Source organism: Capra hircus, chromosome 8 (genome assembly GCF_001704415.2).
Source record: "Capra hircus breed San Clemente chromosome 8, ASM170441v1, whole genome shotgun sequence".
NCBI classification, from domain to species: domain Eukaryota; kingdom Metazoa; phylum Chordata; class Mammalia; order Artiodactyla; family Bovidae; genus Capra; species Capra hircus.
Window position 1 is genome coordinate 111,657,854 of NC_030815.1, and position 27,954 is coordinate 111,685,807.

The 27,954-nt window shown below is 54.3% G+C and overlaps 1 protein-coding gene across 8 annotated transcripts in view; it reads left to right on the forward strand.

The window, feature by feature from the left end:
- MYT1L (myelin transcription factor 1 like) overlaps positions 1-27,954 on the forward strand; it is a 167,481-nt gene that overhangs the window by 61,193 nt on the left and 78,334 nt on the right. For 4 of the 8 annotated variants that reach the window (XM_018052729.1, XM_018052732.1, XM_018052730.1 and 1 more), the window contains exons 7-11: positions 11,089-12,069; positions 16,754-16,888; positions 21,055-21,145; positions 22,802-22,909; positions 26,473-26,684. In XM_018052729.1, the coding sequence (XP_017908218.1) occupies positions 11,089-12,069; positions 16,754-16,888; positions 21,055-21,145; positions 22,802-22,909; positions 26,473-26,684 (1,527 nt within the window). The remainder of the gene's footprint in view (positions 1-11,088; positions 12,070-16,753; positions 16,889-21,054; positions 21,146-22,801; positions 22,910-26,472; positions 26,685-27,954) is intronic. The other 4 variants (XM_018052731.1, XM_018052736.1, XM_018052735.1 and 1 more) reach the window with 1 other exon arrangement.

Sequence of the window (27,954 nt, forward strand, 5' to 3'; positions counted from 1 at the left end):
CCTGGTGGGCACTCTTGGTGACCGTCATTCTCCGAGGGGGGCCTGAGCCTCTTTCTGAGCCAACAGCGCAGACAGTGACCAGTGGTTAACAGAGGAGGAGGCAAGGCAGGCAGCGTGCAGGGCGGGGAGGCCTGGGGGGCGCTGTGGGGCTGCTCAGGAGGCCCATCCACACCCTGAGCGTCCCCGCCAGAGGGGACCCGGGCTGCTCGGGAGCTGCAGGGATGAAGCTGAGCTGCCCTCAGCCTCACCAGGGGATATAAAACCTCAGGTTATTTCTACCAAAAGGATGCTGTTTTCTTTCCCCACCTCTATTATCAATTGAAGTGTGGAGTTTACTGAGAGGTTTTGTTATAGAGAAAACAAACGTATACAAGCCACCAAATTTTCACATAGGCACCCACTGATCACAGAACCGTTATAACTTGCAAATGAGGTGTTTGTTTGAATCCTGAGACTCCTCCGGCAGTGTAGTCACACAGGAACCGAAATATTACTAATAATGTGCGCTTCCAGTCAGCAGAGTGCCGTGAGTGCGGTGCTTGAGCTTCACGGGGATTGTGCAAGAAGGACAGGCTGGGTAGACGCTGCTTCCCTGTCAGGGTGCTAATGAGATAGACACCGAGGCTCAGAAAGACCGGATTGTCTTCGGTAAGAGACAGGTGTGTGCTTAGACTCTGTTGGTTGGTCCTCTTTCTCCAGAACTCAGGTTCTTTATATCGCTTTTTGCCTGTTTCAACAACAGGAAAGGCTATCTGAGTAATTCATTTTGGATTACATTAGATTCATAACTAATTAACCAAAATTATATTTTGTCCAGTTGACCTATCATAGGCTGGACTTTTGCATGAAGAATTTTATTTTCAAAATGCATATGATGGCTTAAGTCTGTAATTATCAGATTAAAGTTCCCTTGTTATCCTAAAGTTAAGAAAATGATTATCCAGGGGTTGTAGATTATGAGAGCGGATTTTGTGCATGGTGTGGTTAGTACCTTTTCAGAGTCTCGTGATTTGAGACATACAGATTCAATGCTTATTTAATGCCGGGTAAGTCATGGTCTATTTTCATAGTATAGCCCACTAAAAAGAACACATCTTTAAATAATAGATACACACATAGATGTGTGTATAAAATAAGTATTTGCATCTCTGTCTCCTCTGGAGTATATATTGTATCTGCCTGCTGACAGGAAAGGAAATTCCATGAGGAAGAATATAGGAATGTGCTGTCCAGACTAGAGAAGACCCTCACGTCCACTGCCGTATTTAACACTTAATTTCTTAATATATTTTGTTTCTGAAATACATTTATAAATATGCAGAGTCCTTTCTTTGCTTACTCTTTACTTGAATCTTGGGGCTGTCTTGACAATTCAACTTTGAGAACAGTTGATTTGCCCAATTGGGTCAAATGAAGTGAAATTGCAAACACCTTCCTTCTCTAGAGATTTCCTCGCTTCATGTTCTGTGTATGAATCAGCCAAAGATGTGTATGCATGCCTGGACGTTCACGTCTGAGAGGAACTGAGTGGTTGGAAGGGAGTGTGGGTCACCGCGCTGAGGGTGTCTGCGTGCGCCGGCTGCTCTGGGCAGGGGAAGGAGCTGGGTGTCGGGGTGGCGGTCCGTGCAGAGCAGAGCCTGGTGTGCTGCACTTCCCCTTCTCCCGCCAGGGACCCCTTCACGGGGGGCGGTCAGCGCCCATCCCGTTCTGACTCTGGGCTCTGTGTGCACTGCCCGTCCCCACAAGCGGCCCCCAGCATCCTCCAGCTGCTCGGCAGACACTCATCCGTCTTTGAAGGGAACTCAAGACAAAGCCCACCCTCACAGAAACCGCTTTTTAAAATTGCCGGTTTCCAGGGCGTTTTTTTCTTTCACGCAGGGTAATGTACTAGGTGTCACAAAATTAAGACATTGTGACAGCTTGCAGTCAGTGGGCCTGGGCTTGGGGCTTCCCAGGTGGCGATGGTAAAGAATCCGCCTGCAATGCGGGACATGCATGAGTCTTGGGCTCAACGCCTGGTCAAGAAGGGCCCCTGGAGGAGGGAATGGCAGCCCACTCCAGTGTCCTTGCCTGGCGCATCCCATGGACAGAGGAGCCTGGCGAGCCATGGTCCGCGGGGTCAGAGAATCAGACCCGACTCAGCAACTGGGCAAACACACACACACACACAGGCCCGAGCTTCCCGAAGACGAGGCCAGATGAGGAGGCGAGGGTCTCCTGCTGAGGCCCCTGAACCTCCCTCTTGACGTGGAGTTCGAGCTGATTAGCCAAGTACCCTCTCGTATCCTTCCCAGGAAACGGCCCTGATGAGGGAAGTGAGTTGAAACGCAGACAGACTGTGAACATCAGAATTAGCCCACCAGCTTTCTCCCGCAGTCAGCAGAAAAGAGCATTGCGTTCTGAGATCAGCATGAAAACCAAGATGTGTTTAGAAGGCAAGGTCTCAACTGCTCACAGTTGGGAGAAAGAATATGATAACTTTCTATCTTAAAAATTAATCTCTCCCTTCATCCATGAACATGTTATTTTAGGAAGCTTAGTATTCAAATACAGCGAAGCGTATGGCTCTACCACTTAGAAATGAGTGAGGGCAGAATTAGGCATTTCTAGATATCTGTCTGTGATAAAAGCTAACTTTCTCCTTTCAAGCTAATTTTACAGAATTAGAACATATAATTATATCTTATATTTCATGAATTTTCAGATGCTTCAATACAAACCAGAAAATTTGCTAACAAAGTGAAGTCATGTACATTTGAGTTGCCAGCAACATGCGTAAAGTATGGGGAAAATCTTTTTACATAATAGTGAGAAATGGTCAACATAAGAGCGTAGGTCTAACACGTCTTTACTCAATCTGTTTTTAAAGTCTGCTTGGAGGGATGACCAGCTTCTGTCTTTGTCTTCAGTTCAGTTCAGTCACTCAGTCGTGTCCAACTCTTTGCGACCCCATGAACCACAGCACGCCAGGCCTCCCTGTCCATCACCAACTCCCGGAGTTTACCCAAACTCATGTCCATGGAGTCGGTGATGCCATCCAACCGTCTCATCCACTGTCGTCCCCTCCTCCTCCTGCCCTCTTTGTCCTAATTTAATTTTTACTCCACCTGCTAGCCTGGCGGGGTATGGAGCAAGGTGTGAAGGCACGTCCTGACACCCTGGAGACGTATCTCTCTCGCTGGAGTTCAGTCTGGCGTCCAGAGGTCAGGATGACAATACCAGCCCTTTGCTCACCTTGCTGCCTGCTGGCGAAGCCTAACGCAGGTGCCATACAGATCGAAGCTGAAGAGAGGTGAGCGGTCCAGAGTGGCTGTGTAGCAACTGATTCGGGTAGTTTTTGCAAGAAACTGGGCTCCCAGGCACAAACTCGAGCCCCTCTATGATCCTGAGGCCAAGGCCCGCGGTGACGCCGAGCAAACATGCCGTGTCCATCAAGGCTGAGTCACCTTAAAGACTCAGAGCTTGGTGGCAGCTCAGCTCAAAACGTGGGGTGAGTCTTCTGTGCACACAGAGCGCACAGGGCTCCGTGGGAACCAAAACCTAAACAGGCGCCATTCTTTGCCCCCAAAACATAGTAGAGTGTGGAAGAGGAGTGTGTACTTGAAAACCCATACATAATAGTTCTTCACAAAGGGCAGAATTCGAAGCCATGAGCCAGGAAGGAGGACTGAGAGATTGGAGTTGAACGCAAGAACTGAAGCTTCCAGATGACGAAGACCGGTGAGTTTCATATTAGGGTTCCAAAGAAGGTGGTAGTGTTTCTGAAAGGTCTTTTCTGTCTGATACAGATGGAATATGCTTGAAGAGGAGAAGGGGGTCCCTGCACCCCCAAGTTCCTCCCAATCATACTCATAGGAACAGCCACATCCAACCTGTCTGTGAAACAGAAGGACCAAAACTTCCAGACTCCTCTGCACTCCGCGGTTCACAGCGTCAGCAGCAGTCTTGTTCTACTGGGTCAGGGTGTTCAAGGTCGACCAGCTAATTCGGAAAGTCTCCAAGCTGTGTGTGTGCATACGCGTGTGTGATAGACACACAGACACACAGAGCGAGAGATGCAGTTGGTTAGTGTACTCTCGTCTGTCTCAGTCTGAAAACTACTGATTTCAAAACAGCTCTGGTCTGGGTGGGTTGTGACTATTCTATTCTGCAGTCCTCAAACATAGATAAACCACAGACCTAAAATGTCATCAAGTAGAAACGTTCTCAAAGCAGCGAATAAGTGGAACTTCATTCACCCACATTCCTAATTAAGATCCTGACGAATGAAAGCTTTAAGAGGCGTGTTGTGCACAGCCTACACTGAAAAGCGCTATGCGACTCGGATTCCTTGTGAAACCATTACTTTTTGCTTCAGTTTATCTCATTTAGCTTGAAAGGCATTTTAAAATCATGCTCCAGCTTAGGCAATGGACAAAATGGAGAATCAATAAGACAGTGGAGTTCTTCTGAGCGGCTGTAGAGACGAAACATTAGCCTGCTCTTTGGATGCCATCGGTCAGCTGTCCACGCGTGAGGTCTGACTGGGGTGGAAAGAGATGATGCATGGCCGCGGGCAGGTGACGAGGAGGACCATACTGCAGACGCCGGGAGGACCACGCTGCAGATGAGGGAAGGATCACGCTGCAGACGCTGGGAGGACCACGCTGCAGATGCCGGGAGGACCACGCTGCAGACGCCGGGAGGACCACGCTGCAGATGAGGGGAGGATCACGCTGCAGACGCCGGGAGGACCACGCTGCAGATGCCGGGAGGACCACGCTGCAGACGCCGGGAGGACCACGCTGCAGACGCCGGGAGGACCACGCTGCAGATGCGGGGAGGATCAGCTGCAGACACGGCGCGACCTCCCCTCCCCCGCTGCAGCCCTGGGCAGCGGGCTGCCCCTGGAGATAGGACTTCTGCCCTCGGGGCACCCTTCCATCTGCCCCAGGGAGTTGAGGCCACACTGCGGTCAGGACCAGAGCGTCACCTCCAAACCAGGCCGGCTAGCCAATGCCTGCCGCCGGACCCCAGACCTCCCAGAGCTGTTCCCAGACCATGCAGGGATCTGGTGGTGGGCGGTCCCTGTCAGTCCAAGTCGCTTAAATACAAGTGCAAGTTAAATGCACACATAGGTTATCAAAGCCGGAAGCAGTGCTCAGCTCCCGCTGTGCTTCTGCGCGCTGGCGCTGCACTAGCCACCTGGCAGCCCCTGGCCACATTGCTTATTTACATATAAACACCCTGAATTTGAATCTAACTTAAGGAAGCTTGCAGCATGCTCTGTACCACCCGGCTCCCCACCGCTGCCGCCTGCTCCTGGGGTGCACGCCCCTCATTCTCTAGTCCCTGCCCCAAGGCCAGCTCCGCCTGACGTGACCTCCGCCCAGGTCTCCTGTCCCTCAGGGTCACCACCGAACCGCAGACTTTATGGCGACTTCGTTTGCTTCTCTTCCGGCGCCGGCGCCGCGATATCCCTGTTGCCCATCCCTCTCCCGGGGTCACCCATCTGCCCCAAACGCGGCTCAGTAAGCAGCAGTGGAGGGAAGACATGGCCGTGTTCTGTCTGGGTCAACCAGGCCCATCAGATCTGGGACACTTGGGACCTCGGCTGGGGACGGGGCACAGATGTGCCCTGCGGTATCCTCTCTGACCTTTTTGAAGCTGGAGGAAGCCATCTGGAAAAGCAATACTTGACCCGAGGAACCAACAGACAGGGGCGCCCCCACACCTGCACCCCAGCCCCCATCCAGTGCCACCCCTTTCCACCCCCATCTGCGCCCTGAGGTCACTCTGGCCCCCCACGACAGGGACGATGGGGACAGGCCATGCGAGTCTGTCTCATGGGGTTCGTCTCACGCCAAGGAAGGCTTCTGGCAAGGTCAGGAGCCGACATGGTGAACGTGCAGAAGCCCAGGGCTCGGGGGGAGCCCGGCGTGTTCACCAGGGACCCAGTGCCCGGGGTGCGCCCTGCTGAGCCCGGGACAGCGGGACGTGGAGAAGCGTGTGTCCACTGCAGGGATGGAGCCTCCGCAGCAGACACACAGCAGGAGCGAGTCTGGCCCCGCGAACCGCTCCTTCTGGGAGAAGCAAGTCGAGCCTCTGGCGAGCAGACAGGTGCAGAGAGGAGACCGAAGCGGAAACAGCAGTGGGAGCGGCAACGCAGAGCTCCGAAGGGAGGGCTGCACGTGTATTTCCGGTGATTACACATAATTCACCCAGATCATCTCCTCCATGATGAGCTCCGGTGAGGACAGAGAAACTGCTGTCCGACGTGAGAGCAGGGACAGACGGCCCAGGACCAGGGGCAGTGCTGATGGCAAAGGACACTCCTTAGGGGAACTGTCTGTCCTTCCCGATCTGCAGGGGGTCGTCCCGGCAGGGGGCCCGTCTGGCCCTCCTACCTCTGAGCTTTGCCTGCATCCTGGCAACTTCACTGCGGTGGGCAGGAGACGAGGGGACGATGCCCCGTGAGAGCAAGGCCCCAGGTGTGGGGGGCTGCCCCCCAGTAGAGCACCTGCAGAAGGAGCACTCACCTGTCCAGGCCTCGGCGGGGACCGCGGTGCCCCTGAGGAGCCTGTGAACTGGTCTCTGGGCGTCGGGGAGCCTAGGGTGCACAGAGTGAGGGAGACTGACCGGCTGGCGTGCAGCCTCGACCGGAAGACCGGCCCGGGGAGCCCTAAAGGCTTCTCACAGGCTGGCATGTGGCCCCAACCAGAAAGCAGGCCCAGGGAGCCCTGAATGCTCTCACAGTCGGCAGGGGACTGGCTGGCGTGCAGCCTCGACCAGAAGACCGGCCCGGGGAGCCCTGAAGGCTTCTCACAACCAGCAGGGGAGTCTTGTGCCAGATAGCAACCATCCATCTTAAACAGCTTTTAAGAGAGATGCCGAGTATTTCATTACCGTAACCCGGGCATCAGCCTTCCCTGGCGGTCCGCTGGTTAAGAGATGCTGAGTATTTCATTACCGTAACCTGGGCATCAGCCTTCCCTGGCGGTCCGCTGGTTAAGACTTCCAGGTCCAGTGCAGGCAGTGTGGGCTCCATCTCTGGTCGGGGAGCTAAAATCCCACCCACATGCCTCATGGCCAAAAACCCAAAACATAAAACAATACGATAATGCGGTCAATAAAGACTTTTGAAATAGTTTTTACATCAATAATAATGTCTTTTTTAAAAAAACAGGCAACTCTCCAGGTCCACGCTTGGGGTCGCTGCAGTCTGTAGGTGCAGCGCTGTGCCTGGCACCCTGGGGCAGGTCTGACCTGTGCTCGTACATGTTTAGCCAGCACTGGACGCTCTGGGATTGCACAGGGCTGGTGCTGGTGCAGAAATGCCTGTTGTTTGGAGGAAGAAGAAGATAGGAATTGTATGTCTGCATCCAAGAAGAAAATAAGAAGCAGTGGCTTCTGGGGGAGAGGCCGAGGGGGCCCTGGGCCAGCTCTCAGGGGCCGATTCATTGCTCTGCCCGTCGAGAGCCCACCCCGAGCTCTCAGAATTTGAGCTAAGGAACCCAGGATACCCAGGAGAGGGGCCTTCCACTCTGCAAAGGAGACCTCAGTGTCCACCCTGCCCCATGAAGTCCTGGGCTCCCCCTGGGTGCTCAGTACAGTAGGGAAGCTAGGGGGGGCCTCAGTGAGGTCAGTGGGCCTCTGGTCCATGTGGCCCGCTCTTCCCAGCCTCCACCCTTCTCACCAGCAGAGGAAGGGTAACACCCAGGAGTGACCTTTCCTGCATGAAGGGCCGGAGGAAACTGTGGGCTTTTGTGATTTGCAACCCATGGAGGGTGGACTCTTAGACCACATCTTCTGTGACCTGGCGGACTAGAGAATTTCTGCTGTGAAGAAGTGTCTCTTCTTCCTGTTCTACGTTGTTGTTTCAATCTGTTGTCTACTTGAGAGATTTTAACGTCTGGAAAGAACAACAGCAACCTACCTTTTGATTCTAGACACTGAAAGAATCAAAGGGTGGGTCTCAGACTAACCTTTGGAGACAAAGTTCTCACTGAAGTCTGCACAAAGTTCTAACCACATCAAATTCTGGTTATGAGGATGGAGAAGAAAACTTTTCCTACATGGCTCCAGTTTTTAGAGAATTTTTTGTTGCTGTTTTCTAGTTGTAGCTTTGAGCATAAATTGTTTATAACAATCTGACTCAAAAGATAAAGTTCAGATCTACAACATTTCACAAAGCTCACACTGGGATCCAAAAGATGCATAGAATCCCAACAAAAATCCTGGTGCACTCGGTGAGGAAACGCTGTGGAGACCCCATGGGCTGAGCTCCCGAGCCACCTGCGCTTCCTGGGCGCAGGGCCCTCCCCGGGAGTGGCTGGATCCGCCCTCCTCCAGTCTCCAGAGGCGTGGACACGCTGGGAGCCCCTCCCAAAGGTGAGCCCAAGGCTGCCCCCTGCACGTGTCCTCCCCGTGAGTTACCACAGCAGCTCTGCTAGAGAAGAGACTCCAGCCGGGTAGAAAGGCCACAGAGATGCGGGGCCTTCTCCTTAAACCTCTGAGTGGCCGCGCTCTTTTGTTTAGAATGTGGACCTGAACTTTAAAATACTTTTCTGGTAAAGCATCTTTTCTCATCGCAAACACACTCTCCCCGTTTCCTGGAGCATTCATCACACGAAGAACTGCCCCGACTGACTCCTGAATCTCTTTGGATTGGAAATTCAGTTTGTGGACTATCAGGACCACGTTGGTAAGGCCTAGCTGGCCCAGAGACTTCTGGACCATTTCCCACTGCCCACTTCCACGTGTGGTCCTTGTTATCATGAGCCTCAGCAAAAACACAACTAGAAGGGTAAACTGCCCGAAAGCACAAAATCAGAGTTGGAAGTCCAGAAGCTCACTGTGAGTGATTTTGAATTCTGGAGGCTGAAGCTTCAAACCTGCTTGTTGGCAGGTTCCTGACGGACCCCCTCCATCCATCCACATTATTAGGGCTTGACTTTGTCTCACATGCGTTTTTAAAGAGTTAAATACTGATAACTTGAGAAAGTCCGTTACCCACGAGGATCTTAAGCGGCTGGAGCCGTCTCTCTTGCCATCCCCTTGCTCACGGCTGGGGTCCAGCGGCCTTGAGGACACAGAGGGTGGCCTTGTGGTTTTGAGCGCCTCCCCCTGGCTGTGAGTGATATACTCTTAGGTGAACGCGTCCTCGGTATTTCTGATGTGTTCACTGGTTTTGTTGTCCTTTTGCCGCTCTTTGGGAAAACATGTATGCTCCTTCTCAGGCTATTGACTCCCAGAAATTATCCAAAGCAGTGACAACATTTATTTCATGCAATTAATGACACTCTCTGACTAATATGTGAGAAATTTGATTTGCTGATGTTTAGAGAGATGTTAAATTTCAAAAATGTGTTGGTTCCACGTGTGGGCCAGCAGGGATGTTGTTTCCTGTTACTAATGTGTTGGTGTCCGACCCCGTTCACCAACAAAAACCTTTTCTAAGGAGACAGCACAGAATCCATAAAGAAAACACTTGGGCCCCCTGACTCAGCTCTGAATCACCCAGGATATTCTACCAATCAATACGCCTCATTTCCTCACTAATACACTTTTAACATTCTTCTTACTCTGGTTTGTTTAATCATAGATACAAGGAGTATATTTGAAAATGGCAGGCAGTTAACCAAATCCAACCTGAAATGGGCGGGGGAATCCATTTGCAAATCCATTTAGTATTATCTATAATTTGCAATATGTGTGGTAGTGATCGCATAGCATGAGGGGAAACGATGCATACTCTATAAATATCCCTTTAGAGTTAGAATATGTTTCAGATGAAATACAGGGGTTCAGTTCAGTTCAGTCACTCAGTCGTGTCCGACTCTTTGCGACCCCATGGACTGCGGCACACCAGGCTTCCCTGTCCATCACCAACTCCCAGAGCTTGCTCACACTCAGGTCCAGTGGGTGGTGACACCATCAAATACAGGGGTGAGTGTAATTTTTAACATGGTCCTTTTAAAATGAGTATTCCCGAATTCTTTTGAGTGTGGCCATGACATTTACCCACACGTTCTATGCGCCAGCCCACACGGTGCACGGGCATGGTGTCTCTGCCAGCTCTCCCCGGGCTTGCCGCGGTGCAGGGCAACCGCAGCAGGCGCTGGGTGGTGTGTCATTGGCGCCAACTCACCGCACTCCTGCATTTAATGGGCGTCTGGCTGCTGTGAACTTCTCCCCGTCCACCCTCTCCAGCCCGCTGAGATACAGTGAACCAGAGTTCCTTCTAAGTTTAGCTGGGGCTTGTTGCTTCACAGTGTATCTTGATAAACTGGCTCTAAGGTAGAAAATTTAAAGCCACTCTCAGCCCCAGCATGTGCTCTTGGTACTGACTGCCCAGGGTCGGTGTTGGCGCAGAACCCACCAATGTCGGGATGTCGGCATCCTGGCAGGACCCACCAGAACCTTGGGCTTTCTTCTGTGCTGCCCAAGCATCTCTGTGAAAGCAATTTAAAAGCAATTGCTGTGAACATCTGCTTACAAGGTGACAACAAGTTCACAAACTCTTAGAAAGCCTAGTCGTACGATGGATGTCATTATTATGCACGCGGTCAGGCAGTAAGTAGAGAAATCCAATTTTAGAAGCAATGCTTAAAATTTGGAAGTGATGAAAAAGTAATACTTTAAAATTATATTTAGGCTTCCCAGGTGGCTCAGTGGTAAAGAACCCACCTGCCAATGCAGGAGATGGGAACTCGATCCCGGGGTCGGGAAGATCCCCGGAGGAGGAAGTGGCAGCCCACTCCAGTGTTCTTGCCTGGAGAATCTCATGGACAGAGGAGCCTGGCGGGCTGCAGTCCATGGGGTAGCAGAGAGTCAGCCAGGACTTAGCAACTACGCAGCAACAAGACTGTTTGCCCTATCCAGCGCTTGTCTGTCAGTTCTGGGAGCCCCTAGTCTGTAGCAGGCGTACCCAGCGCCCGGTGCCCTGAGCACACGCCCCGTGTAATGTCCCTTCCGCCTGCGGCCCTGCAGGGGGACTCCAGGTCCCCGACGGGCGCGCCCCGAGCTTGCCTTCCGCGCCGTTGCAGCCACTCGGTCTAGCCGCTTTCCCTCTTGTTCTCTCCTGCGTCCTGTCTGCTCTCTCTGCAGAAGACCACCAGCTGGGCTGCCACGGCGCGCGCGCGCTGCAGGACGCGGACAAGGACGACAACAACAACGACGAGTACGACAACTACGACGAGCTGGTGGCCAAGTCGCTGCTGAACCTCGGCAAGATCGCGGAGGACGCGGCGTACCGCGCGCGCACCGAGTCCGAGATGAACAGCAGCACCTCGCACAGCCTGGAGGACGACGGCGACAAGACGGAGGCCCCCAGCCGCAAGGGCGAGCTCAGCCTGGACCTCGACAGCGACGTGGTCAGGGAGACGGTGGACTCCCTGAAGCTGCTGGCCCAGGGCCACGGCGCCGTGCTGGGGGACCACCCGGGCGACCGCGCCTATGCGGACGCGCTGGCGCCGCCCGACGGCCGGACCTTGAGCTACGGGATGCTGGGCAAGCCGGCCAACAACGGGCTGGCGGACAAGCTGGTGGAGGAGAGCGACGAGGAGGTGTGCCTGAGCAGCCTGGAGTGTCTCCGCAACCAGTGCTTCGACCTGGCGCGCAAGCTGAGCGAGGGCAGCCCCCAGGAGCGGCCGCCCCCGCCCGGCGCCGGCCCGCGCGCGCACGGCCGCCCGGAGGACGACTTCCCGGGCCGGACGCCGGACCGCAGCTACTCCGACATGATGAACCTGATGCGGCTGGAGGAGCAGCTGAGCCCCCGGCCCAGAACGTTCTCCAGCTGCGCCAAGGAGGACGGCGGGTACCGCGAGCGCGACGACGACGCCGCCTCCGTGACCTCCGACCGGTCGGAGGAGGTGTTCGACATGACCAAGGGCAACCTGACCCTCCTGGAGAAAGCCATCGCCCTGGAGACCGAGAGGGCCAAGGCCATGAGGGAGAGGATGGCGCTGGAGGCAGGCCGCAGGGACAGTCTGCGGTCCTTCGAGGACCAGTCCCCGCGGCCGCTCCCTGGGGAGGAGAGGAAGCCTAAGTCCGCTGACAGCCATGTCAAAAAGCCATGCTATGGTAAAGGTAATATTTCTACCTCACGTAAGTGGCCTCGTGGAAGCGGGAGCTAGGGCGAAAGCTGTCAGGCGTAGGCTGCTGCTCAAGGAGGCAATCACCATGCATGCTTCTCGCAGGCGATTCCAGAATTAGGCCTCACGGTTATGTCTCCAAAGAGCAAATAAGATATCTGTCTGAAAAACGCACAAAGCAGCTTAATAACATGATATTTCAGGGGAAGACGCATGTCTTGGAGATCCAGGGTGAGAGCGCATGCCCATCACGTGATAGAGAATGTTAGGGTGAGCCTGTTTTCTCGCAGGTGAGCCACAGGCTGTGCGAAGTGGCAAGGGTTTACGTGACAGCCAAGGGGAGTGAAGCGTGCATTTCAAATTGCATTGAGTAGGTGGCATCATGATTTGTGAAAGTGAAGTCAGTCGTGTCCAACTCTTTGTGACCCCATGGACTGTAGCCTACCAGGCTCCTCCATCCATGGGATTTTCCAGGCAAGAGTACTGGAGTGGGGTGCCATTGCCTTCTCCAGGAGATCTCCCCTACCCAGAGTTTGAACCCGGGCCTCCTGCCTTATAAGCCGACGCTTTACCATCTGAGCCACCAGGGAAGTCCTTGATTTATGAAGTTATCATCCAGTGATAGTTACTGATGAAGCCTCCCCCCTGGAAAACGTCCCTGCTAGAAACTGCACGGTAGCAGCGGAATGACCACTAGTGTGAGGAGGGGGCAGTGACTCCACTTAAAGTAGCTGGTCAGTGACGGTCAGTGTCCCCAGCGGAGACCAGTAGTCATCCTTCTGGCGTGCCCACCCCTCCCTGTTCCCAGCCACCGTGGAAACAGTCATGGTGCTTGCTTTATCAGGAGACACTCAAAACCATCCTCTGCCAGAGCTCCAGCTAGGTTTCCAGTTGTGAGATATGTGGGTGCGTATCTGCATGGGTCTATGCATTTAGCCATATACACATATGGTCACTACACCTAATACGTGTAGGTGTATATTTCCAGCCTGAACAGTCGACGTCAGCTTTCCAGTAACAGCCATGTTCGCTTTCTGTATGAAGTGGATTATAATTTGACCTCGTGTAGTTCCTTGTGAATATTTCAGTTTCAAGACTCTTTCAGAACCAAGTGAGAAGCAGCAGCTTCAAGAATGAAATGGGTGATCCCCTAAACTCTTCCCTAGTTGTGCCAAAAAGTCCTTCTGTCTTGTGTGCTCTCCTATCCCTTCTGAATATTGCTTCCTTATAATGAGGTTCAGATTTTGCTTTGGAAATCAGTTGCTAGGGAACGTCACACAATCAGAACCTACTTTTTCTGCGCGGACGCAGGTCTGTATTCTCCTCTCGATGGGCATGCACCCCCAGGGGGGCATTGGGCTTTTCTTTAACCAAACTCCACTGGAAACAGACCTCAGCCAGAGGCCTGCCGGGCCCTGCACGTGCCAGGTGCTTGGGCACTGACGGCCGTTTCAGTAAGGCAGGTGTAGGCCAGACCCTGTGAAGTGCAGCTTGTGAAGAAGGGTCCCCTCCTAAAGACTGTGACATGGAGCTCAGGGGACCATCAGGCTTGCTTTGGGTGTTGCAAGACCTGGAGATGCAGCGAGTGTGTTGATAATGAACACAGTCTCTTAGAAATCCGTAGTTTGGTATCTGAGAATCCCAGGTGGCACTAGTGGTAAAGAACCCACATGCTAATACAGGCGACATGAGGGACGCAGGCTCGATCCCCGGGGTGGGAGCGCACTCGTGTTCTTGCCTGGAGAACCCCACGGACAGAGAAACCCGGTGGCCTACAGGCCACGGGGCCACAGAGTCTAACACGACTGTTAAGTCTAACACGCACGCAGACAGGGAACACTTAGGAAGAAACGGTGTCCTTCCCTGTGGACTGGGTCAGGGATGGGCGAGACGGCTTTCTGCAGAGCGTTTCAGGCCCGAGTCCAGCTGTGAAGGCCACCTTGCGGGCTCATGCACGCCAGGCTTCCTGCGCCTGCGCCAGCTTCTGCGGTTTCTCCCACCCCAGCAGCTTACTGAAGATTTCCACTCTCTTTGTTTTGTTACTGTTGCTATGTGTTGTTTTGGGGAAGAAGTGGAGTTCAGGTCACTTGTTTCCCCTCAATAAACAAGGACAGAAAGGAAAGAAACAGTAAGATCCCCACACGGAGATGCCCTTTTTCCCTGAGAGGGGACAAGGTTGGGGACTGGGCTTTCCTGATGACTTCAGCCTCTCCCCAGGTTTTCCACACCCTCCCCCTCTGGTCAGAGCACACCTCCACTTCCTCTCAGTGTGTTCCACGTCGCTCCCAAATTTCTTTCGAAGATGTCATAGTTAAATGCAAAACCAAATAAATAAAGCCAAGGAAGGACACCAACATGGGGAGAGAGAGAAATGGTCTCCTATTTTTAAAAAGCTTTCTGCCCTCCTGGGCTTCCCTGGTGGCTCAGACGGTAAAGAATCTGCTTGCAATGCAGAGACGTGGTTCCATCCCTGGGTCAGGAAGATCCCCTGAGAAGGGACTGTCTGCCCACTCCAGTATTCTTGCCTGGGATATCCCAGGGACAGAGGTGCCTGGCAGGCATGGCCAAGTGTATATCGACAATCTATGGTTAGCTTCTCTGCTGCTTTATTAAACATGGAGAGGACACGCATACCAATTCTCATCCACACTCAATCTTTTCAAAATTATTTAAATTATAGACGAGTAACTTTCCAAAAGCTTGAGCTAAAACAAAAGTTCATCACAAAACTTTTTCCACCTTCTCCGCAAGTGTCTGCTCCAGAGGGAGAGAGGGAAGGGCTAGACCTAGCATGCGGTGTTCCTAGATGTCACTGCAAGGTTTGGGGTAGATTGTTGGCCTGTTTTGCTTGCTTGGTTGTTTTGCTTTTGCTCAAAGATTTGTTTTCAAGATGAATTGGGGTTGTGAGAAGGGAGAAAGCAAGGAGGTGGGGGTGTTGCCGAAGGCAGAGGTGACCGCCCTCCCCCAGGACACAGGCATCGAGAGGAGAGTACACCGTGGCGTCCGCAAACCTGCAGTGGCTGGAGCCGCACGGTGTTCATACAAATCTGCGCTGAGCTTCAGAACACTTTCAAGGTCGTGACATAGTATAATTTGTTAGGAAACAGTACAAACTCATGGAAAAGAGTCACTTAATGATTCCTAATAGTTATAACTTATGTTTTTATCCTTTAAAGTCATTTATATCTAGTTTATCATTTTAAATCTCTAATATATGATCTTAAATAATATTTTCCTTTGAAACAGTTACTTGCACTTGCTATTTTATATTTGCATCCATTCAGTTATACCTCTAGCATTATGAAATTCAGTTCAGTTCAGTCGCTCAGTCGTGTCCGACTCTTTGCGACCCCATGCATTGCAGCACGCCAGGCCTCCCTGTCCATCAGCAACTCCCGGAGTTGTATCTAGGACATATCTCTCACTGGTTTAAGAGATCCCAGGACCTGAAAGAGACATCTAAGAGAATAAAATGTTAGCTAAACAATGAAAGGAAGGATTTTTATGCAAACATAAAAGTGTGTGTATATATATATATTCCTGTGAGTCCTATGTCTATTTCAAGTTTACATAAATGATTAAGAAAAAATTTTATAAAAGTCCTAAAAATTTTAGACCAATCCTCTTTCTTGATATAAAATGAGTCCTCCAAAACTAAAACATCTGTTTTCTAGATGCTTTACTAGACTAAAACAGGCTTCTGGTAGTCACCATCTACGGTCCGTCTGTGCATCTCGTTTTGAAAACTGGTTCAAAAGTAGCGTTTCACACGCTGGCACGACTCTGGTCTGGGCTTCCTCGTAGAAACAGGTTCTGGGGTTATTTTCTGCACGTCACCGAGCTGCGGCCAGTTCTGGTCTAGGGTTAATTTTGTTCGCGATGTCACTGCACTCTGGCATCTGGCGTCCGCCCCGCGGGCACCACAGCGCCCCCAGGCTGCCCAGAAGCGCCGCCTCTTAGTCTGGCGCATGCTTGCACAGCTGTCCAAGCCTTCCTCTGGCTCCAAGCACAGACGAAGAGATCAAAACAAATTACTGCTGCAGCAGCTTCTGAAACATCTTTGATTGCCCATCACCTCTCTCAGGTGGGAGTCCTACCATTTCGGTCATTTGCTGGCAGTGCCTTCTGAGAGTTCAGTCTGTCCTGAGAAAAGCATTGAATTTGTGTCCTAAGAACAGTGTTTCAAGAGAAGACATTTCAGTACCAGTAAAATCGTGCAGTTAATGGCGTATACAATCAGAGAATTCAGTAAGAACCTCTGCTGCAGAGTGCTTAAAAGACGTTATGTTTCCTGGTTGGATATCACGAAGCAGTTGGTGAAGGATTATGGAGATGTCTTGTTCTCTGAGAAGGTCACTGTCTCATCATTATTTATGTTGATTTCTTTGAGCAATAACTTATCATGTAACACACGGGAAACGATTGATCAAGAGTTCAGGTAGGGAGAGCACTTTTTTCTTTAGCATCGAAAGTAAAATATGATTCATGATTACACCGTTTAAGGTTAAAAAAAAAACATCACCTGAAGCCAGAGAATGACCCAGGATGTCACAGTGTGTCCCCGACACCTGCTTTATGTCTTTATGTATCAAGGTCTCTTCAGATTGTTAAATAATCACATTTGTCTTCGGTTGGTTGAAAAAAAAATTCATTCTCTTGACACCTGTTATCGCTTTTAGATCCCTCGAGAGCAGAAAAGAAAGAGAGCAAGTGCCCCACCCCCGGGTGCGATGGAACGGGCCACGTAACCGGGCTTTATCCGCATCACCGCAGTCTGTCCGGATGCCCGCACAAAGATAGGGTCCCTCCAGAAAGTAAGTCGGTGTCTCCCCAGCGCCCTGGCGCGCACATGCCTGCACCTCGTTTCTGCGTCCTCCTCGCCTGCCATTCCATCTCCGGTCAGTGCCGCCCGACGGGTGTGTCCTCCTTGTCCGAGGGGCAGCTCGGCCAGGACCCCGGCTCCCCGCACCGTAGCGTCCCCTCGGTGCGGTCCCTGCACACCCACCTCGGACCCCAGCTCCACATCAGTGTCACCCCGCCACGGCCCCCGAGCAGACGGCCTGGTCCTGCCTTCATCTCGAGCTCGCGGCACTTCCCTCCTTTCCTCCCCACAGACTGCAGCACTGAGTCTAGATAGACTCTGAGACACCCGCCCCGTGCCCCACAGCTCTGACCCCCAAAGAAAAGGGACTCCGAGGTAGCTTTTGCCCAGTTAGCTGAACTTCTCCATCCACGCTAACCAGTATTTATGTGTAACTGCATTCTACTTAGTGTCTATTTCATACTGTGCCAGCATTTCTACACGATAAAATCCTAAGGTTTAACTCGAGTTGGATTTGATCTTACGAATCTGTTTGAGCTACTTAGGTTCTGAGAACATGCACCCATCTATGAAAACAACTAACTTCCTTTTAGAGCTGAAATGATGCCCCGTTTTTGCTCATCTTTTCTCGACACATAAAGTGTGCCAGCTGTGAAGCTACCATTAGAACTGATGGCTCAGGGAAAAGGCACGCTTTCAGGAAAGACTGTGTCAGCCCCTGATTCGGGGTCTAAGGCGGTGGGGGTCCCTCGTCCTGTAAGACGTGGTTTCTAGTGGGGACCACTCGTCGCCCGGCTGGAGAAGCGGCAGTGGCCAGCTGGTGGTTGAGGGGCCCTTCTGGGGACTTCCCCGTCACAGCAGCCAGCTTTGGAGGGGCAAAAAAGCTGTGCAGCTTAGAGGACAGGTTGAGCTGAGTGTTTTCAGATGACATGTTTGTAGAAGCTGCTGTGGCTGCAGGCTTGCAGGTGACCCCTGGCGGTGGGAAGGCCGTGTCTCTCGGAACCATCCTGCGAGCGAAGGTGCAGGGCTGTGGCCGCAGCGAACTGCAGAGAGGCCGCGCCCGTGTGTTACATGAGCAGAGGCAGCTCGCTTCACCCCGGCCGCTTCCGCCCAGCACCCCTGGGTCGGGCACCCGCTCGCACTCATCCAATCCCCAGTACACCCGCAGGGGCATTGGCCCTGTTTTCAGATGAGGAACGGGAAGGCCAGGCGCCTCCTCCTCCCCTGGGAATCGGCTCGGCACCTGGCACCGAGGACGCACGCCACTTTCTGAGCTCCTCTGAGCAGAGAACAGAGCTCAGACCCAAACCCACCTCTGTCCCAGCCCCGAGCGCAGCTGTCTCCATGGAGACCTGGGCTCGGCCTTTGGGTTCAGTCCTGACCGGCCGTGTCGTGGGGCAGGAGACCTGCGCTCTGTGCCACTCGTCCTCATCTACAAACAAGGCGGGAGGGCCCCGCGCTGACGCGTGAAGGACCGGGAGCTTCTCTGTGCGCTGTTTCTTTGAGATGTCAAAGTAGAGCATCCGTTCCTTCTCAACGGCTGAGCGATCCTCCCAACTCCCCGTTTCCCCAAGAGCAGCCGAGGGGAGTCTCCCCTGCACCCCGACCTCGTGTCAGCCTAGGGGAGTCTCCCCTGCACCCTGACCCCGTGTCAGTCTAGGGGAGTCTCCCCTGCACCCCGACCCCGTGTCAGTCTAGGGGAGTCTCCCCTGCACCCCGACCCCACGTCAACCTAGGGCAGTCTCCTCTGAGCCCCGACACCACGTCAGGCTGGGTGTGCCTTGTTCACGTGCCATGGACTCAGCTCTGAACCAGAGTCACTGTCACCTTCTCGGGCACCCCCAGGAGGTCATTTCCAAAGATGGACTCATACGGGAGTCTCTGCCGTAGAAATGACCAAGAGTCAAAGCTCCACAGAAGCGTGTCCTTTCCCACTTTTGATCTGTTAGCTGTTTTCGGGGCAGCACACCCTAACCGCTTTCCTGTCCAGCTGAATTCCATAAAGCAGCCTGTACCCCAGCTTTCAACACACCACGCTAGAGACACAGAGGACTCATGGAGCACCGCATGAGGCAGGAGCCCCCAGCCCGGCTTGGCGGGGGCCGGCCGCATGCACGAGGCAGTGTGCCCACCTCACCAGCAAGTCCCAGCCGCTGCCGCGGGCATCAGGGCCAGGGCCACCGCGGGCTCCCCACGGGTGCCGCTCGGGCCGTCCTGTCTGAGAGGGAGCCCTGGGTATTCTCTAAGAGCTGCCGTGATGGTCCAGTGGGAGGCCAGGCAGGAAGGAGGTGGTGCCAGAGGGTCGGGTCCAAGGAATGCTCCAGAGACAGGCTGGCAGGACAGGATGTGAGAAGGAGAAAGGGAGGCAGGTTGAGAAGACGCCCGGGAGCCTCCCCCAATCACCAAGGTGGGGAATCCAGAACAGGGCGCATCCAGCAGGGAGTCCGGTGGCCTGGACTTCTCCAGCTGAAGCCGGACGCTGTGTGTGACGGTCCCCAAGGGCCGGACCGCCAGCCGGGACTCCTGGGCGAGGTCAGACACGTAGGAGGTCAGTCCTCTGGGCAGCGTCAGTAAAATTAGGATGAAGCTGCTCAGAGAGGAGGCTGAACAGGAGCCCAGACTGGGAGGTCTGGACACAGGCGTGTAGGAAGGTGGGCAGAGGAGGGGACGCAGGAGCGGAGACACCCCAGGGGCAGAGGACAGGGCAGAAGGCGGTTTTTCCAAGAGGCCTACACGTGCAGGGGGTGCCTGAGAAAAAAGTCAGGCAGAAGGTGATGCAGAGGGCAGCGAGTTTGCCGAGAGAGGCTGGAGCTGACCCCCGAGAGGGAGACTGGGCCCTGGAGGAAGCCGAGACCCCTGCAGACCCAGGGCAGCACAGACCCCATCCCAGGGCACGCTGGGTGTGGAGGGCGGAGCGGGTGTTGGCAGGAGAGAGTGGCCCACCGTGCAGGCAGGAGCGGAACCTGTGCCATCTCCAGGGAGACTCAGCCCTCGGAGGGTTCAGTCTCAGGAGGAGAGGAAGCCGTGTCACGGGGAAGGTCGAGAGCAGTGCTGGGAAGGTGATCAGGTGCCAGGGAGGGGCCAAGAAGCGAGCCGAGGCGGGCGGGTCAGACAGCGGGTGGTGGGGGCAGGGTGACGCCCCAGAGAGGAGACCCTGACGCCTGCTCAGGCCACGTCCTGGCAGAGTGAGCCCCCCGGCCGCCCCGCACGGATCGAGCCTGGGCTGCTGGAACAGACGGCTGCAGGGGCACAGGGCCCCGTCGGGGGATACGGAGGGGCTTCGGGGAAGCGAGGGAGGGCCCCCGAGATGAGAGGGACCGTAGGCACAAGTGACGCACGGAGCTCGTGCGGACGGCGTTCGCCAGGTGCCAGGGCACCCTCGCCACAGAGGGTCAGCACGCTCGCTGCCCTGGTCCCACAGAGCTCAGGGGCCACCGGGCGGGGGCCGGGGGGGAGGCAGCCACAGCGCTGCTCACCCCTGGCGGACCCCACCGTCCCGGGCAGCGATCGGTCAGTGAGGACCAGAAGGGAACGCTCGAGCGCTGGTCCAGGGCCGTGACCTCCTCGGGGAAGCTCGGGCTGGCTCTCCAGACAGCGTGGCCTGCTCCGCCCTGTGGGCCAGGCCCTGCACCTCCCTCCTGGTCTCCCCTGGGCCCGCATAGCTCTTCCATCCTTGTATGATCAGGAATAGGATGCCCAGTTCCTAGATGAGAAGTCATCATCTATCTCTCTGTATGTACATTCGGGTTTGGCAGTGCCTGTTCACCCACGACCCCCTTGTGTGAGTTTACAAGGTAGAGGCGTGTTTACAGGCTGCCGATCTGCGTGCTGTGACACGGCTGACCCCCGCCCCGAGCTTGCGCCTGAGGGCCACGCAGGGACCCGGGTTTCCTGCCCCGGTGGGAGCAGCCCTGCGCTCCCGCTGCCCGAGCCCCCACTCCCGCCCAGCGCATCCTGCTTTGCATGCTGGTCAGAGTCAGGTGGAGACCACCTCCCCTTCTTCCTACCTGTGTCTCCCTGCCCATGTCCATCTCAGATGTGTGTAGGACTGTCTGTTGTAAACTAACCCAGCCTTTGTTAGAATGACTGCATACTCTTGTCCTGGGACCATCTCTGTGTTTTAACGCTGAGCTGTTTTCTCTGCCTCTCCTTGCCAAGTTCTCGCCATGCATGAAAATGTTCTCAAGTGTCCCACTCCAGGCTGCACGGGGCGAGGGCATGTCAACAGCAACAGGAACTCGCACAGAAGGTAAGCAGAGCTCCTGCGTCCTTGCTGCAGGGAGCCGATCGGGGAAGCCCCTCCCCGTGCCCTCCGGAGGGGGCGCAGCCCCTCGGGACGGGGCCCTGGGCATTCCTCTCAGGAGGGGGAGCTGAGCCAGCCCGGGGCACCCGGCAAAGCTCAGGGCTTAGACACCCGAGTCTGCAGGTGTCTCCCCAGCTCGTGATGGAGTGACAGTCCCCCGGCAGGTGTCCTCCTTGAGGTCGGACCCCGGATGGAGCTGTAACCATCTGCAGCGACTCCAAGGAAGGCAGGAACCGCTCCCTTAGCTTCCGGGGGTCAGGAGGTCCCCTCCTGTCCCCATCAGATGGGATGGCAGCTGCAGACCACAGACGGAGCACAGTGTGACCTCACTCGGCAGCCCCGTGACCCTGACTGGCACCCCGGTCATCCGTGTGGGTGTCAGCAGGCACCAGCACGTGTGCAAAGAAGATGGTGAGGGGACAGGCCGGGAAAGGGGCCCGAGGAGCCACTCTCTGCTCGGCACAGACCCCGCTCGCTCTCGTGCCTCGTCCCAACTCCTGCCAAGTGGCCTCTCATACAGTTCCCAGCAGGTCCTTTTTACCCAATAGCCTGAGAGCAATCCTGTCAAGTTGTTTCTGTCCTACCGTCTCAGCTTCACGAAGTTGCCTAGAGTTCTATCTGAACAGGAAGCTGTTTCGAGCTTCACTATCATTGTCGCATGTCTGGTGAACTCGGTTGCTTGTGCTAAGTTTATAATGAGCGAGTACTTGTGCTAAGTTTATAATGAGTGAGTACTTGTGCTAAGTTTATAATGAGCGAGTACTTGTGCTAAGTTTATAATGAGTGAGTACTTGTGCTAAGTTTATAACGAGCGAGTACTTGTGCTAAGTTTATAATGAGCGAGTACTTGTGCTAAGTTTATAACGAGCGAGGTCACAAACCTGTACCCCTCGGCGACGTTCCTGGGCGTCCTCTGGAGGACCATGATGTGATGGCTGGATCAGCCCGTGATGCCTGATTGCAGGGCTGACAGCATCAGCTCCTCGGAATCCTCACCAGAATCACACCGATTCCGGACTCTCTGTGTACGTGGGTGAAGCCTCTGCTCTCTGAGCAGAGACGCACACAGCAGACACCAGGGTTTCACGAAAAATCAGCTCAAACACAGAAGAGCACCCTTCTGTCTCTTCCTGTAAATACTTAGGTTCAGAAAACATTTTACAGGAGCATCGAGATCTTTCTCCCTTCCTCCCCCTTCTGGGTATCTTTCTGGGGAGGAGACAGCCGGGCTGGTCAGCCTGTGTCCACCGTGCTGAGGTCAGCAAGTGCCAGAGAGCCCTGCAGTCAGGGTTTTCAGAAACCCACCCTACCCAGTGGTCAGTTCCCCAGCAAGCATCCCAGAGCGGACGCCGTGTCTAAGATTCTGTGTCCCCTGAAGGATTCTGCCTCTGTTTTGTCATCCTTGAAAGGGGCTGTGCATTTGCTGACGTGACGCGGCCATTAGCATGTCTGCTGGAGCTAGGGGGCAAACATGCGAAGCCCCTTCCTGGTTCACTCCATCCCCAAGGCTCAGGAGCCTGATGCTGTGAGAGGGAGGGAGGGAGGAGCTGATGGGGTCAATGAGGGGCGCTGCGGAGGACGCTTAGACCCCTGTCTTTGCAGCCTTTCCGGATGCCCTATTGCTGCAGCAGAGAAACTGGCCAAGGCCCAGGAGAAGCACCAGGGCTGTGACGTGTCCAAGTCCAGCCAGGCCTCGGACCGAGTGCTCAGGTACCGGACGTGCCATCGGGATCCCTGCACAGCCCTCCCCACGGGACGGGCACCCAGACACCCCCGAGGGGTGGCCGTGCCTGGCGCAGGGCGGGGGAGCCTGTTCAGTGAGGAGATCTCACTGGGGCCCCGAGCCCCACCACTGGTGCCATACAGCACCCCTGGGTCTCCCCGAGCCCTGGGGGTGCAGAGGGAGCCGTCTCTGGCTCTCCTCTGGCCCTGATGCTCCAGGCCCTGGCCGGAAAGGCAGCTAGAGAATTCACGGGGCGCCCCAAGTCACTGCACCTCAATCTGGGGGAGAAGGCAGCACCCCCGCTCCAACCTTTGCGTTCCAAGGGCGCCCCGTCCTCAGATGCCCCAGGAGGCGGGTGGGATGATGTCACCTGTGTCGACATCCCCGCTCGGCGTTGAGGAAAGCAGGGTACAGGGGCCGAGGACGTACCTGAAGCCACTTGGTCGCTGGCCGTGAAGACGGGGGTGGGGCAAAGGTCACCTGGCACCCTCCACTGCGACCTTCAGGACGGCTCCTTGTGGCCAGTGAGGAAGCCTCGCTTCCCTCAGCACTTGTTTCCAGCCCTCGCCCAGGTGCAAGCTGGTCGCCCTCCATGTTTAGTCAGGGCCACAGCAGCAGCCTCCCTGTCCTTACGGGAATTGCACCGTGATCCCCGCAGCTGCTGGTGCCCACGGCGGGGCACACCTATGCTGGAAGGGCTTCTAGCCTGGCACTGAGGGCAAGTCCAAGCTGACTCTGGAAGGGCAAGCAGTAAGCACACGTGCACACGTAAAAGCACACACGTGTGCACACACTCGCACCTGCACACACACATCTGAAGACATGCACACACGTGCACACGTAAAGGCACACATGTGTGCACGCACTCGCACCTGCACAAACACGCACATCTGCAGACGTACACACATACCACACACACGACAGACATACACAAACACGTGCACGCACACAATGCCCACACACACTCACACATGCGTACATGCACATGTACACAGACGCCTGCACACACACACCCACATTTGCACAGACATGCACACCCACCTACCCAGATCGAGATGCGCTCACACAGACACACACACACACATGCACGCGACTTTGCTTCTGTTAAATTATTTCTTTGGGATAAATCACCTGGAAAAAATCACTAGGAAACGATACAAACACCTCCCTGGTTTTTTCATGTATTACTTCCCATCTTACTGAAAGGATTTTACCATAGTCATTAAACTCCGTTTTATCTCTCAATAGAAAAGTTAAAATCTTTACAGAAAATGAGAAATGCTTCACTGGACAGAAATAAGAAAATAAAAGCCTTCTATGATCCTACTGTTTAGAGAGAAAGCTCAGTAAATTCTGGGGTGCGCCCCTCTAGACGTTTCTCCTCGAGGTCGCTGCCCACCTAACGTGTCCCCAGGTGCCCGTGACTCAGCCCACTTACAGGTACACCCACACCAAAGGCGTCCCTCCCCCCTCCCTGACCCCGGCAGTGTGCATTTGGGGAGGAGCGATTAACCACAGGAGAGTCTGAGGAAACGGAGAGATGAAGGGGGGCTTCTGTTCAGGCCCCTCCCCTTGCACAGGCCCCCCAGGGCTGGACAGGTCCCATGCCCACCTCCTTTCCCCCGTCCTGGGCTCGGCTCCAAGCTTACCTCTCACTGAGGCGCTCACTGGCCACGTGGCACGGATAAGACACATCGAAAGTGACAGACATGGCCTAGTTCACAGAGAGGCCTCCCCTCTGCCCCCGAGCCTGGGCCCCTTTCTCCACGTAGTGAGGTGGGAAGCCACGTCCAGTGACGGTGAAACAGGAGGCCCTGGGCCAGCCCATCTGCAGCGATGACCCTCCCCCCAGCCTTGGGCGAGGAGTTAAGAGGCAGAATGAGGGCAGGCCTGGGGGCAGCAGCCCCTCAGCGGAGCAGGAGGCACAGGCCGGCCAGGCTCGGCTCGGCTCTGCAGCCCTCAGGGGTGCAGCTCGACGCTGATGGCCCGGCCGTGAGCGGGTCCGGAGGCCCTGGCCCGTCCAGTCACTTCACACTCCCCAAATGCCTTCACCAGGGGCCGTGCATTTGGGGCGGCGGGGGGACGGGAAGACAGGAGGAAGGAGGAGAATTTCAACCCACGATCGTTCAGCTACTTATGCTTTTAAGAGTCTTCAGGCAGGTGGCCTAACAGGTCATCGCCACTTAGGAGGGGGCTGCAGTCCTGCCCCACGCCCCCCACACACAGAGCCCTGCTCAGGCCCCAGCGTCTGCTCCATCTCGTCACCAAACGTCCCCCCTCGATGCCTCTGCTGCAGGCACCCTCCCTCAGAGCTGCTCCCGCCTCCTCAGGGCTCAGGGGTCATGCCTTCCACGCCCATGTCCTTTGTCCCAGGCAAATGGGCAGTCCCAGCCTGGGCTGGCCCACCCTGCCTCCTGCTGTACCCAGAGAGGCGCTGGCCTTTCTTGTTCCTTATCGTTCAATGTTCCTGGTGTGTTTCCTGCCCCGTCCTGGATCTTTGACAAACTCCACCTTCTCCCTTAAAACTGAACGGGCTCTCATGGCCCCGGGTGTCCTCCATTCCCCAGGACTCTGAGAGCCCTTGGGCTCCTGAAACAAGATCACAGTCCAGGTGACCTTGAAGGGCAAGGCCTAAGCTTTCTTCATTTATGACCCACCCCACTGCCTGCTAAAATGCCCCAAATAATAGACATTTAACTAACTGTTACAACTTTTTGGTGATTTGAGAAGAAGTAAATAAGGTAAATTAATGATGTCAAAGTAAATGTGTTGGTGATTTGATAGATAAACTTATTAACATACAGAGAAGTTTGGTGCAAAAAGTCTAAGGGAATTCTCTGCACCAATTTCCTGTAAATCTAAAATTATTTTTTTTTAAGTCTAGAAGGTCCTTTGAGATAGATGGATACATGAAAAGCAAGATAGAATGTTCATGAATATGTGACCGAGAGCTCTTCCATCTAAATATTTTATTCTGCAGTGTAGAAAAAGGGGTGACTCCTGGCGATGGCATTGAAGGTACACGGCGATATCTGCCAAGCGCATCAGGACGCGTTCCATTCCATTGTCCAGCTGGAAACATTTCTTTGTAGCATCTTCCACATCCTGGAGACTCTCTCTCTCACTTCCTTATATTTTGCTAAGGGAGCTTCTTCTCTCGCTTCGCCCTGCGTGACGCTTGCAACACTGTCTGAAAGCCCCACAAAAGGAGACCCAGGGGTCTGAGGTCCCTTCCCACACTCACTTTGCATTGTTTTCTCCACACTTTCTTAGACTCTGAAAAGAGAACAAAGGGGCAGGGGCAAAGGGTAAGTGTTTTATTTTCTGTTCTTTTTATTTCCAAAAAGTCGGCATCTTGGCAGAAGCCAATTTAATGTTGTATCATTACAGCACGCTTGGCCTTTTCTCAAGAAAACAGAACTGGGATTTTAGCGCGAGATTCCGGTTTCTTAACACAGCTAAGAAACAAGATGTTCTCGTTTTAAGATGAACCACGTCTCATGCGTGGCCGTGAGAAAGCAAGCTGTCCATTCTCTCTCTCTGCTTCCAGGCCCATGTGCTTTGTAAAGCAGCTGGAGATCCCACACTACGGCTACAGAAACAGCGTGCCCACCACCACGCCTCGCTCCAACTTGGCCAAAGAGCTGGAGAAATATTCCAAGACTTCGTTTGAGTACAACACTTACGACAGCCACACTTACGGCAAGCGGGCCATAGCTCCCAAGGTGCAAACCAGGGACATATCCCCCAAAGGATTCGATGGTAGGAGGTGCCCCCTCTTCTACATGAGCGTCACGCTTGCCGTTGATAATGTTGTTGTTGTGCATATCCATTGCCTACAAACCGACCGAGCATGGGGTCGCTCGCTGGGCACCAAGGAAAGCACGCCCGCAGCCTAGGCGGGTTTCCTGCGGCCCCAGGTACCCGCAGGTGTGGGCGAGCAGGTCCTCGGAGAGGGAGGGGGGCAGGGAGGGAGGGAGACCCCTTCCCCGTCATCCCCAGGGAAGAGCGTCGTCCAGGCGCCGGCAGGTGGTGGAGACAGACAGCCGTGGGCTCGTCTGCTCCGCGGCGCTGCTGAGACATGTCCTCATCTCCACCAGCTTCCTCTGATAGACGCCCCGACACAAAGCCAGGAGAGCCGGGGTAGCTGCCCGGAGTCCGTGGTCCTCCGGAGAGTTCTGTGCTCCCTGCCTGTTCTCAAGTCGGGATGCGTGGTGCATTCATTGGGGAGATTTCTAAATTCTCATGTCTGTGGCTGCACCCCAGACCAGTTAAATCTGACTCCCCAGACGTGGTCCCTGTGGGCAGCGTTTTTAAAAAGTCGCCAGTGACCCTAACACGCAGCTTCCACGGGCCCCACCAGCCTTCCTCCAGTAGCTCAGACCCCAGGGTGGGGCCCGGGGCGCCTCCTGTCCTGGCTCTGTGACTCTCTCACTGGCCTCGCTCGTGGCTGCCTCTGTGTCCACCAGCAAAACAGAGCCCAGAAATAGGGAAACATGCGCTTCAAGGGGAAAGGCCATTTATTTTCACTCGCGCATATTTGAACCCACAAGAAGGGGTGCAAACTCTAAACAGACTAGTCCCCATGTCCTCACAGAGCTAATTTGGTAATAATTGAAGCACAGGGGGCGACTGCGTTCTGTGACTTTCCGCATCTATCTAACCACGTTTCTACTTTCAGTTCTAGGATATATGGGCTTAGTTGGCAGATGTTACCGATGGGGATGTGGGTTGTGTACGCTGGGTGATTTAGGAGTCTTATCTTGGTGTTCTCCAGCAGAGGCCAGGAGAAAGGGTTTGGAAGATTTCGGAGCAGCTCTCTGAAAAAGATATTTAATTAAACTCACAGCACACCAAAAAAATCCATTTAAATTGAATGCTTGGGAGTTCCAAAACCTTTTTACAATTCCATATGAGTTGCTGCACATTTTTCTACATTATTTTAATCATTCTTTACGCTAATAGCAATTAATTTGCATGGTGAATGAAATGTAATATTTCTTTGATGTATCTCAGATTGATTACCCTTGCG